The following is a 13,535-nucleotide window of genomic DNA, read 5'->3' as shown; positions in this document are numbered from 1 at the left end:
ATAGTGTGCCACATACACACACACACACACACACACACACACACACACACACACACACACACACACACACACACACACACACACACACACATACACACTCTCTCTCTCTCTCTTTCTCTCTCTCGTAAACATCTTTTCTTTTATTTTTGTATTTGTTGAGAAGTCTTGACATCTCATCAAGCTTAGTGGAATTAAGTACGGAAGCAATATTTCTGTACATCCCGTTTTGCTGCATTCGAGAACGATTTCTCGAATTAATCTCCCTTCTCTCTTTTTCTCTTACGCTCGATTCTCTCGATCTCTCACACACGCACATGCCATTTGATAAAAATTCTTCCGTCTAACACTCTTTCTGGCTTCCCGTCTGGTTTTATCATTCAAGCATACTATTTGCCACCGCGAATTTTTCATCTCCTACATTCTGCATTTCGGCGTTGCCCTACCTGCTTTTCTACCACGTCCATGTTTTTCTATCTTTTGCTAGCCTTTTACTCTCTTCCTACTTTTATTACACTCGCACTTCATTTCAGTCACAATATAGTCTTCTCAGGAATTGAGCGTACCGCAAAGAGCCATACTCTTGAGACGCGGCGTGTAACCATTATTATTGTCACTGTATCCATTTTATCGGTCTGATTCCAAGTCAATCAGCTTAATTGTTAAATCCGCTCGCTTGTGGTTATTGCCACTCGATTATGACACGTTACAATGATTGCATATGTGCGATACCGAAATTAGAAGATATCAAACCCAATCTCATGGGTTTTGAGTTCTCTCACGCAAATAACTCCGTATATAATTTTTGTTCGTACTTTCCCTTCTACAATTATTACGAAGGGGATTGAGGTTTTACGTGATGCTGATCCACCGCGATGTATGTCGAAATAGTTCCGAATTTTTTTACAGTCTTTTCCCCCGAGTTTTTCGTTCGTACGCGTCCAGTATTTCCCGACGGACGACATGTACAGCACCAGATGTGTTTGTATATGTCAGAATTTATATGAGATAACGTGGTGATTCTCGCTCGTGCTTTTAACGTCTTGGTTACAGTACTTGACGTCTACATCTTCGCCGTTGATGGAGTTTGAACAGTGTCGTCGAGTATTCTTTCCATCGAGTAGAGATACTATATCGTTATCGACATCTGGATGACTTTACATATTGAGCCACACGCGATTTTCAAAGAACTCGATAAGCCAGATACGTGATTACAGAGATTGATTTTATAAGTAACACTTGTTTATATCTGTAAACTTTAGATCTGATAGAATTTATATCAATATATGTCCCTAATTATTGTATTGCAGATTTACGTGCAGATAATCGTGATAATTTCACGACAGTTGTCCGCCTCCCTTTTGTTCTTTTCAGACAAGTACAAGTTTTATGTCACGTTCGAATAATAATTTCTTATTTTTTCCCCCGATATTCTCCCCTAGTAATCCGCGACGTATTGGCGGTTTCCGAAGCGATACGGATTAACTCGGAATATCTCGTTTCCAACTTCGACGTTTAGTCGCTCGTCCTTTCCCCGTGGCTTCCACAGTCAGGAGGATCTTCCCAACTCTCTGATTAATACTTTAGTTATTGTACCTCTCCTTGGTATATCCATATTTAGATGTCGATGCAATAACAGAATGCGTGTCGTAGTACTGCTGGTTATTTGAGAATCTTCCTCAAACATACATCGATCAACCGTGGACTGGTCGACTGTTGAGGCGGCGTCGATGCTTCTCGGTCACGATTCTCGACGTCCAGTCGTCTATCTCTCTCAAACAATCGGACGTGTTCCGACTCTGGTCACCAAAGCTCCGCAGTAGGCGTGAGAGTGTGCACTTCGATATTCTCGTGACGATGATACCTGTCCGTCCGGTGCACCGTTGCTCTTCGTGAGAGTACGACGGTCAGCGCCGCGACGGCGCCGAGGGCCGCGCCGACTAGCACCAACATTCCGGGATGGGCACCAGCAGATAAAGCTTCCGATACTCTAGCGCCGGAATCGGTCACTCGACTGTTCAATTCTTCCGCTATCGTTTTCGAGTCGCGCTCGTCCAACACTGCGTTTGCCTTCGTCACATTACTCATGCTGCTCGTGTGCTTCTCGATCGTTTTCCTTCCCACGTTCGAAGGCCCCGACGAGAAGATTTCGCCGACGCCTGACGCGGCAACTTTTCTCATCTTACCGTTTTTTCGCGTCCCACCGTCGGCTCGGTTATCGAAAGTTTGCGAACGCGACTCCGCGTCTTCTATTCTCATAATGGATAGCTTGGGGTCGTTTGGTGCTCGAGAGGCTGGGACGACGATGTGCTTGATTAAATTCTGATCCATCGAGATACGATTTGTTTTATCGCTCTTTCGATCCGGTTCTCCGCTCGTCCGCGTCGTGATTGACGACGTTACGTTACGGAAGGATGTTGGCGCCTCATAGACTCGCGGTGTTTTTTTCGATGACGCCGTCGCGGTGACGGTTTCCGAGATAGAGAGAAAATCTGAGTCAGCTACCATTTTTGATTCGGTTTTCGCGTTTACGGAAGATAGCGTGAGAAGATCCGTGACGTTACCGTCAGAATTCGCATTTTCGATATTGGAAGACACCGTGACGTTTGGCCGATCAGTATTCGACGTATGTTCGAGCGTGAAGACGACAGATAGGGTAACTGAGGTGCTTGCAGCCGCTGTCGTGATGATTCCCGCGGTTGTGGAAATGAAATTTGACGGCGATGGCAGTTCGTGCAAAAATAATCCCGCCAGTTTCTGCGGATTTGAACATCGCGCTGTTTGGTATTGTTGATTCGGTTCGCGGTGTTGTCTGATCCATTCGCCCAACCAGTAGAGATCTTCCGTGCAATTCCAATTGTTCTTACCGAGTCTAAGAACGCGCAGCTGCGGCAACATGTACGCGACGTCGGATCTGACGGTGCTGATGTTGGTCGCCGAGAGGTTCAGCTCTATCAGACTTTTGCAGGCAGACAGTGCAGCATCGTCCGCCAGTAGCTGCCTAGCAAGAACCGGACTACGCGACACATCTAACATTACCAAATGTTCTGGAGTCGGTACCGGAAACGCCATGTCGCTTTGTTCTTCCTGATGTCGTTGAAGCGCGGTTAGTCCTGACATTCGCAGCTTCGTCAGATTACTCGGTCCACTTAGTGTATTAGTTGATAACACTTTGATAGGATTATTGGATAAATCCAGCTCGGCGAGCAAAGGCAGTTGACCGAGCGCGCCCACATCGATTTCACTGATGGCGTTATCGTTTAACATTAACGATCGCAGATTGTATAGACCATTGAGATCATCGAGTTTCAATGCAGTTATGGTGTTTTGCTGCAGTTTAAGCACCACGAGACTGCTCGGTAAACTATCCGGTACCTCCGAAAGTACATTTCCTGATAGATCGAGTTCTTCTAAAACCTCCAGTCGTCCCAAAGCGTCGTTCTCGATATCCATCAAACGGTTATCGGCAATATCCAACATACGCAACAGAGGATAGCTATCCAAGTCACCGCTGCGAATGGTAGTCAGTCTGTTACCAGCGAGTCTAAGCGCTCTGACCGATCTCGTTAAAGCGGCTGGAACTCGCGCTAATCCAGTGCGGGATGCGTCTACCGTCTCCAATCTCCTTCCAGTACCCAATAATAGAGATACGTCTCTCTCTTTTAGCGGATTTTCCGCTAGCCTTAGAATAGATAGTCCCGATAACGGTTGCAACGTTCCCGAAGCCGCTCTGGCTAATCCATTTCGCGAAACATCGAGTTCCCTCAATCTGTCGAGACTTTCGAACCACCTGGCGCCCAGAACTTGCAGCTGGTTACCGCTGAGATCGAGTTTCTGCAGGGAGTATAGTGGCGTGAGCGCGCTATCCGGCAAGTCCGCCAACCTGTTGTCCGATAGATCGAGAAATTCCAGTCGATCGAGGCCGCGAAACGCGCCCTCGTCCACTGTGCCAATCGCGTTTTTACGTAAACTCAGTCGCACGAGTCCGACGAGCGTCCTGAAAGAATTGACACTGATGTCCATTAACGAATTGTCCGACAGATCTAGGCACGCCAGCTCGCTTAGATTCGTCGCGCGGATCACCAGTACGTCTCTTATTCGTGGCAAGTTGTTGCACGACAAATTTAATGACCTCAAGCGCTCGAGACCGTGCCACGACGCATTCAACGACACCAACGAACAATTTGTCACTGTGAACTCGACCAAATACGGTAGAATCTCTGTTGTACCTGTCGGCTCTTCCGACGACGACGACGACGACGACGACGACGACGACGACGACAACGACGTGTCGTTCGTCTTCGAGGTGTCATTCGCTTTGAGATTATTCGAAGCATCGTTCATCCCGAGATCGTTCACTAAGTCGGCGGCTTCCAGCTCATCTAGGAGGATATCAACGTCCGGTCCCTCGGCGCTGTCCACCGACAAACTTCTCACTACTGTGGATAACTCCGATAGACCGGGTACGCGTTCGCGACACGTCACGTCCAACAAAGTTGACCCGTCGTTTTTCTCGACGTCATTCTGATGACACTCACAGAGATACGGACAGGCGGAACCGCTCGCCATCAAGGCGAGCAGCACTAACGGAAGCCACATCGCTTCCAAGGCGACGTCTTCACATCTCGTCCACTGTCCGTAAGGATCTCGCCGCGCCGTTCGTCCGCTCGTCGACAGAGTGACGAAACGCGCGAAACGACGGTAGCAGGGTTCGCGGATGCGCGTGCCGCAGCCGCGGGTTCATCTACGGTGCTGAATTGACGCGCGATCGACGTTGGTGGCTATCGATGATGATGGATGTCACCAAAAGCGTTATTACGGCTTATATACGGATACCAATACCGGCGGGTACTATCAGTCTCGTCGAACGTGATGTCCATACGAAGGACTGACAAACACTGCGGCGCCCGACTCGTAGCTGCACCCGCCACCCCCACATCGCTCCTCTTCTCTTTCCTCCCCCTATCCCGCGTTCCGTTTCGTCTTCCTACCCTTCCGTCGGCTTCTCTCCCTCTCACCGCGCTCTCACCCTCAACGCCGATCCCCCTCTGTCTCCGAACTCGGTTGTGTGCCGCCACCTACAACCATTCCACCCTTCCGCCGTATCTTCCCCCTATATACCGGTATATAGCATATACAGCACTAACACCACTACTACAACCACCGCCATCGCCACCACTACCGTCGCTTTTGCTCTCGAACTCGATAAGGGGCACGAGCGCGCTTGCGTCCTCTGACAGCGTAGTGACGCGTAGAGCCGGTATCCTACGATTTCACCAACTACCCTTGCTACTGGCCGACTAGCTGCTGCGATCTTTCCTCGTCTTCCTTTATACTACTCCATTCCATTCGGCTCCATTTTGATCTATTATCGCTTTTTAAATTGCAACAATTGTACAGTGTAAAGTATTGCTATTAGCATCGTTAATGAAGCCATAAATAAAGCAAGCTTTTGTTAAAAAGAAACAATTTTTCATTTATTTATTTTATATATATGTTTTGAACGAATCAATATTATATTAAATGTCCGCTGACATTCTATTATTTTCGTATAGGTGTATCGTAAAACAGTATGTTAAATTACTACACAAATTACAGCGGTGCGTTGTATCTTGCTGTTTGCTTGAATATTTAATGCAACACAATTAGCCAAGTGGCTAGTGCATGTGGTTTACCCTCATCCTTGGAACAACCGCGAAGATCACGTTCCCGGAAATATTATAGATACTCGTTAAGACAATAAGCACGCACTAAGTTACTAATCCAACTAAAACTTCGCCGGCAGTTTCATGAGTTTCAGCCGTTGGTGGGCTTTCTTAGATTCGATTCGCGTGCCGAGGTTACGGAGGTGCAAAGATGCAGTTCTCACGGAATAAGGTAAAAGGTCAGATAATATCTCTTTGCACGTATTCCATATATGTCCTAAAGCTATGTTATTATTATATGATATGACATCTGTCCGTTATTTTTTCCATTTTCATCCTCAAATTATTTTTTCATTATTTTTAAGGATAAAAGTTCAAGCTTTTTTTGCTGATATTGTTGCACAGTGCAACATCGTCTTTACATCATAATGTAGTATATGTAATACGATCGTATTTTTTTGCTGACTTTAATTACTAGTGCATTTTTCGCGAATATTTCTGACGTTCTCCGAAATATTGATACGAACGTAGCGACTTGATTATATATCTGATAAAAGATCCCTAATGAAAGAGGGCTAATGTACATAACATATTCCTATATATTTACATACATGTTCCTCACGTGTATGTGTGTGTGTGTGTGTGTGTATATATATATATAGTATATATATATATATAGTATATATATATATACATATGTATGTATTTATGTGCAACATGCGTGCAAGTATTCAGCGTCTAGTTTGCTGAGAACACGAATGTTTTCGGGTTCTATAAATTCTCTCTGTCCATAATCCCTGCGGCACTACCGTATTACTTGCTGGACCTAGTCGAGCAATCGAACCGCAATGATCTCAGTGTAGCCTCGGCGTTTTCGATATACTATATCGATTTGCCGATCACTGACACCGTTACCATTACCGGGGGGTTAAATGCCTGAGCCGCCAGACTTAAAGAGAGATTTCCACGATGTCCGATGAAACGGCAGCCGTGACTATCGTGGAATATTGGTGCGAAAGAAGCACAAAAGCTAAAGCGGTTATCTGCTTGACCTCGCGAGAACCCGCAGATAAATCATCGATTAAAGGTGATCTTCTGGGACGGAATAATAATCGTCGTCTCATGCCTGTTCTTAGAAAAATCTGGTGGTTCGTTTTATAGATGGATAAACGTGTTCAGTGTACAGAAATGCGACACAGATTTCAATCCACAGAATTTTGTATCAAAAATATAAATATTATATACAAGAAAATAGAATCTATTATGTACAGAAAGAATAAACTCTCTACGGTTGCACTATATATATATGGAAAGAAATATAAGGAATGGATTGTGATATTTTAATGGCAAGAGTCCTACCTATATATACGATAAATATTGGAAGAATAAAAATATAATATTGGATAAATAAAAATGAAATATTTCATTGATTAGTTATCAGTATCGTTACGTTAAAAATTTTTTTCTGATAGAGAGTTTTGCGTTTGGCAGAGTATTTTTATAGATATATTTTATGAGTGCATCTCTTAATTGCCTCGGATTAAAAAATAATCTGGCGAAGAAGTTTACTTTTAAAACATGTTGTTTCTTGTTCGCACATGTAAATGATTTATTACACGCGCCAACATTGATTCTATACATGCTCATCTGCGATTAACTGCTCTGTAAATTGACCTGAAAAATCCACGTCGGTGCTGGTAGTTGTACGCAATGATTTAATCGCTCTAAGCGGTCATAGAATATCGATGGGACATTTGCGATGCGACAATTTCACCGAATACCAGAAATTTCCGACTTTTCAGAGTGGTTGATACGTCGCGTTCGAGAGGTACGAGTAAACATTGCGATCATGCAACCATTCCAATACTTTTTGAACGATTTCACGAAGCACTCTATCTGATGCACGCTGGGACATTCAAACTTCTTCGCTCATTTAAGTATGACGTATCTCTACAATTTTTTTATTGCTATCTCCCAATATTTCAAAATATTCAATGTACAGCTTTTCAAGCTTATCGAAAATCGATGTGATTGTCCCAGTTAAAGATTTTAGTCAAGAATTGAAATAACACATTAATATAATGGAATGTAACTTCGCAATGAATAATCGCAAATCTTCAGTAATTTGTATTATTTTTTAGGCTGAATATTATTTTTTAGGCTGAAAAACATATATAAAGTTATTATGTTACACTCTTAAATTATAAAACAACTTACTGTTAATGTTTCATTTTATATTTTATAAAATGTTTAAAAAATAAATACAGTACAAATTATTTTATTATCAGCAAAATCGTATAAACATAATGTATCTTGTACGTTACGTTTTATTGTAGCGTCACTTGAATTTTTTGTGTTAGTCACATTTTTTTATTTTCGTCTGCAACACTTTCATAAAGGATATTAGCTACGTGAGACATAGAATTAACAATACGTCTCTAAAACGTGTGTGTTTCTTGTGTGCGTGTCATTTTACGCGGAAGGGGTTGATTGCTGGGTGTAAGTGGACATCCAGTATGCGGTAGAGGACGGTCGGGATGGTAGAAGGAAGCAACGCGCTTGATAAGGGAAATCTTCTTTCGAGCCTGCGGTGCCGACCGACGTGTAATTTCCCCGGAATAGAGGACGGAATCCTGGCTCGGATACTGCCCGCACGGGTTACAAAGTTACTTTTACGAGAGTAGCGGGCAAATGTAAATGGGGCCGGTGAGCGGCGAGGCACAAGCGAGTGAGAAAGCGAGAGAAATGAACGAGGGATCGAAAAGGGAAAATGAGAGAAAGAGTGGAAGGAACGCAGGGGTGATGTGGGAACGAACAGCGAAAGGAGAACGAAGGAGCGCGAGATGGAATAAAGGGGATGAGACTGTCGGAGTTTGTAATTGCAGCGGCTTTAACGCGCTGCTGATGGCCGATGGCACCCGGGACTGGGGTAATGGTCTGTGCCAAATGTCTCTTCTTGTGAGAGGAGAGAGAGAGAGAGAGAGAGAGAGAGAGAGAGAGAGAGAGAGAAACGAGAGACGTGGGAAAGAGTATTCGAAGAGACACCGAGGAGACACGTAGAATTGCATCGTTTTCTCTGCCACCGATTTTGTATACTCATTTCTGTCCTATTGACATTTTTTTTCTCGCAAAGTATTAGAAAATTTCGAACATTAATCTAATCCTTTGAAATAGACATATAAAGTTTAAACTTAAAATTCTCATTTTATGATGAGAAGCATTTATTAATGAACAGTCTTTATAGAGAGAGACTTCAATGTAATAACAATTTAAAAAATTGACGTATACTTTTTCTTTCGAAAGATTGATTTTATTTTGTTTAAATTTCATTAATAATTGAATTTATATATTATATTTTTATAAATACCAGTTTATTTTACGACTTTGTGAAGCTAAACTATTTTTATTGACATGTGCATCACATTGAAATTTAATAATGCAGCTGTGTTTGTTTGTTACAGCTTGGTTATACTGTGGTTATTTTTTCAAAAATGTTATTTATTGTCGATTGCTAAATTTTTTTTCTGTTATTCAGCTAAAGTCGTAACAAAGCAGTGAAGTTTTATATATCCTTGTTAATACATACAAAAATTTCTAATAAAAAGATGTTACTCTTGATTGTATAAAACATATCATTTTTTATGTCATGATAATTTTTTCTAAATCCTGAAAGTTTAGAAAAAATAAATTATCATTCTATCGAAAATATAATAATAATAATGTAATATACCTGTCTCGTTATAATTAAAAAAAAATTTTTCAGACTATTTTTGTTTCTATAATAAAAATTTGTAAAGTATAAAATTTTATTTACGTCGATTTTTGTTGTAATTGTAAGAGAGAAAATTTAGTGTATTTTTTCAGTGCGATCGCAAATACATTCAATCTTTCTGTATACATATATATATATATATTTAGAGTTAGATTTTCAACCGAAACTATTTTTTACAAATATTTAAAGTACTCGATAGTGTTTAAGGGAAAAAAAAAATTGCAAATTGTTTTCAGGATATTTACATACAATTCATTACCCGAGAGAAAGTCGTTCTCCTCTTTTCCGCGAACACTTAATCCGCCATTAGTTTAAAGAAGCACTTGTACCGTAAAGACCTAATTGTACCAGGTAGTGTATATACTCAAAAAGTTAAAAATGCGAATAATTCTTAGTGCTGCAATGTGTTTGAATTCAATACACGTTTTCGCTCTGTGTCATTGATTGTTGTTTTGATATCAATTTTCCACACGCCCCATCTGCTGGAGGATTGATAAAGACAATTTAAAAGTCGGGGACACCTTTTCCCGGCATCAATTCCAAGAATTCGCGTTGATCTTGCGCTACCCAAGGAAATAGAAAATTCCTGATCTTAAAGTAGGACGCGGTTGGATGGGAACGAAAGGAACGATGTGGTGGCGAACACGTCGAGGTCTCTTTTTTTGGATGGAGGTTTACGTGGTGACAGGAAGTCACGGTGGAGGACGATAACGGGTGGACTCGTAAACGTTGACTTCCGCACAACGTACTCTTTATACCTGCTACTGCAGTTATTCGCTCATACAATTTCTGACGTTCTCGTTCGAATTGCTCGGCCATTGTTAAGGGACCGAATGCGAATGACTCCTACATCTTGCTATCGTAAAGATAGATATGTTCGTACAGTCTTTTTTAGAGCAGTCTCGATCTCGTTCAAATGAAATACGGCGCGCGCAGATCTTCTGTCGTAACCGAAATGGAGTTTTAATGCATACATTCTACAAGGCAAGAAGTCACCTCTACTATCTCGATGCACGATGTCATGCAACAAAAAACACGAAGCGCTAAGCGACGAATAGCAAGTCGCGGTTTGGCAAAGTGTAAGCTAGCCTCACAAAGCCGTAAACGTGTGTAACGGTATTGGTGCAACGACGATCGTTGTTTCGTACAACACGCATAAAATTCCGGCATCGCTAGATTCTTATTAGGCTGTTAAAAGAACACTAACCGGCTTCTTATAACATGAATAACGTGAAGGAAGGAATCTTATTACGGCTGCATCGGTAGGCCACATGTTTACGTACGAAATATAATAAATTTAATTTTATTACCGTAAAATCTAGTTATCGGTCTAATGCTTCATTATACCCTACAGTAACTAGCGTGAAAACTTGATTTAAAAAAACATTAATCGAGTCTGAAGTATCAGGAACTCTACAGGATGGTGCCTTGGGAGTTTATAAGATCTTGAATCCCTAATCAGTGTTGCGACGTTCTTCTATCCCGGCGAGCTAGATCGCAACGTTAATAAATGTAACGCTATTACGCGAGCGAGCGCAGATTTTAGCACGTGTAATACGAACGAACCGGAGGAGCCGGAACGCGAGACAGATATAAATGTGCCCGGAGATGAGTAAGAGAGAACAAAGGTGTCTGGGGGATCATTTGATATCTCTAGATAAAATAGGAGGTGGTAGAATAGCTCAGAGATAAAGGTAAAGGTAGAAGGAAAACTGTGGGTCGCAGAGAGATGTGTGTCAGGAGGTATAAGGTTGTTCTTGCACCTAAACGTGTACGCGCGTACGGGTTGAATCTTCTCTATACGCTGTACAGGGACGCGCCAAGTGTGGTGGTTGCAAAGGGTGCATACGGTTGCAAAGAACTCGAAAAAAGATAGAAAAACGGAATTACGTATTTAAAATAACATGAATACATACGGTTGTAAAGAATTTGATGAAAAGAAAGATAGAGAATGAAATTATGTATTTAAAATAATGCATAGAGAATATTCTTAGAGACATAATGTAATATAAAATCTACTTACGCTTATCACACTGGAACAATACTAATATATAATATCTTAATTTTCACGTGCGTTGAAATTATCTTTTTGCATGATATTCTTTATTTACAGGATACAGTTTTTTGGATTAACAGAATTTTATATTTTATTCAGTTTTTATATATTGTGTTATTTATATTTATTCTATATTTTTATACATATACACTTTTATATAAAGACATTTTAGATTTACATACGATTTCACGTTCATATAATAACCATTTTTAATGCATTCCTACTGTTTCTGCACCAAGCTTCGTGATCTCTCCTCTCTTTTTATTCATTCGCAAGAGCGTTCGCTGTTTCCGTATTTTACATTTTTGCGGCTCGCGCAACCGCTGCAGAATCTGTAGAATTGAGAGCACCGGGTGAATCATGCTATTGAACGCAGTGCTGCCGCTGGCATCGAATTCTCACGACTGGGTATTATTCTCGTTTCGTATTGCTATGTTCATTTGCCACGCCGAGGCATTTTCTTTTGACTCTTTACATGGACGAATATTACGTCCAGTAAATCCTGGAATGGATTTTGATAGCACTATTTTTTTTAGTCCTATGTGCACTTAACTGCGCTTTATCATTTTCAATACTTTGATCATTTTCAATACTTCCGTGTTTTTGGCAAGATGTGCATTTTATTCAACATAAATTTTACACTTTTCTATTTACTTATTCATTGATATTTTGGAATATAGTGAATGATTTCTAATGATAACAGATTGTAACGATAGCAGTTATGACACTTGTAATTATAATAATTTCTAAGTTCTAAGTAAGTAAAGAAAAGAGAAGAAAAATTCTTAACGTAGTGAGAAAAATCTAACGGTTGAAAAATAATTGCTGCATACTGAATTTCAGGGAGACAAAACTTTTTTGTGGTGCAAATCGAGCATATGATCTTTTTTTTTTGCAATACGAGAGTACAGTTCGATGTTCTCTGAAAAAGAAACTATCTAGTTTTGTTTTTATTGTAAATCTGAATAGTTGCATCGAAAGATATCGCATTTCGATATTATTGTTAAATTTTACGTTTTTATAAAAATAGTTTGTATAACATTTAAAAAAATAGGTTTGTTATAGTATTACTAAAAGTACAGTTATATAACGCAGGTGATATATTGCGGAGAAGATCTGGAAAAATGAATTTCTTCGTAATGCGACTGGAAAAATGGTGAACGTGTTTCCATTTTGGAAATAACTACTTGTTATGATTTTTAGAAACATGTACATTCGAAAAAAATTGCTTAGTCGCCGTATTATTACATATTTCTATTTCTGCAATACAATCAACATAGTTCTAAAGGGGAAAAAGACAAATTTTACAAATTGCCTTTTACTTGTTGTTTTCTCATTCAAATATTTCCTGATCTCAGTGGTAGATTGGTCGAGAGCCATTTCGCGGTCGTCGGTTACTTGATGGATCTTTTGGGACGCGTTTCTGGCGGTTTGAGCTTGTATAAAGTGGCAATCTCGCTTGGTTTCTAAGTTTGGTGATATCATAATTTGTCGTAATTTTTCAATGTTGCTTTATTACGTAATAATTTTATTTAGAAAGTCATGTTTATGAGTAGAGCTGCAGTTAAATTACTGTTTGATTTATACAACATGCTGAGAAAATTAAGCGTTTTTTTTTTTAATGAAATTTAATTAAAAAATGGTTTTATTTAATCTAAATGTGTCTACCACAAGTGTGTGCATGCATAGGCGGAAAATTACAACGTAAACATGATGTTTGGCGCTACGTAATTGCTACGTCGAGAACAATTTAGAGAAAGCGTCATTGGTGGTTACCTGGCAGTGCGCAAATATTGCAACACATGGAAATACGCGTAACGTTGTTCTCATGCATTTACATAGATTGCGCTATTTGCATTGCCTTGTATTTCATAGTTGTGGACAACATTTTGTAGACGAAAAATAAATTATCAATGAGCCCACATAGATCGTTTGCATTTACCGAAATTTCGTTCTTCCACATCCCAGAATTTGCACGTTAATTTCCATAATTATGAATTATGCCATTTCTTCAAATATTAGTTCTAAAATTGCGGAGAGAAAATGCGAAAAACACGAAGTTTTT

General features: G+C 40.5%; 2 protein-coding genes across 2 annotated transcripts in view; one reads left to right on the top strand and one right to left on the bottom strand.

Annotated features, from left to right (window-relative positions):
- Positions 1-89: 89 nt before the first annotated feature.
- On the bottom strand, positions 90-4,871 carry LOC108751444 (insulin-like growth factor-binding protein complex acid labile subunit). The gene has a single exon (XM_018491649.1). The coding sequence runs from the start codon at positions 4,594-4,596 to the stop codon at positions 1,801-1,803; it is 2,796 nt and encodes a 931-aa protein (XP_018347151.1). The 5' UTR covers positions 4,597-4,871; the 3' UTR covers positions 90-1,800.
- A 3,573-nt stretch (positions 4,872-8,444) lies between these two features.
- Positions 8,445-13,535, top strand: part of LOC108751315 (protein timeless homolog) — a 57,608-nt gene continuing 52,517 nt past the window's right edge. Inside the window, exon 1 of the mRNA XM_018491416.1 lies at positions 8,445-8,571. Coding sequence (XP_018346918.1) covers positions 8,445-8,571 — 127 coding nt within the window. The remainder of the gene's footprint in view (positions 8,572-13,535) is intronic.

Source organism: Trachymyrmex septentrionalis, unplaced genomic scaffold, assembly GCF_001594115.1.
Source record: "Trachymyrmex septentrionalis isolate Tsep2-gDNA-1 unplaced genomic scaffold, Tsep1.0 scaffold44, whole genome shotgun sequence".
Classification (NCBI taxonomy): Eukaryota; Metazoa; Arthropoda; class Insecta; order Hymenoptera; family Formicidae; genus Trachymyrmex; species Trachymyrmex septentrionalis.
Note: the sequence above shows the minus strand (reverse complement) of the source record. Positions and strands in the feature narration are given on the sequence as shown.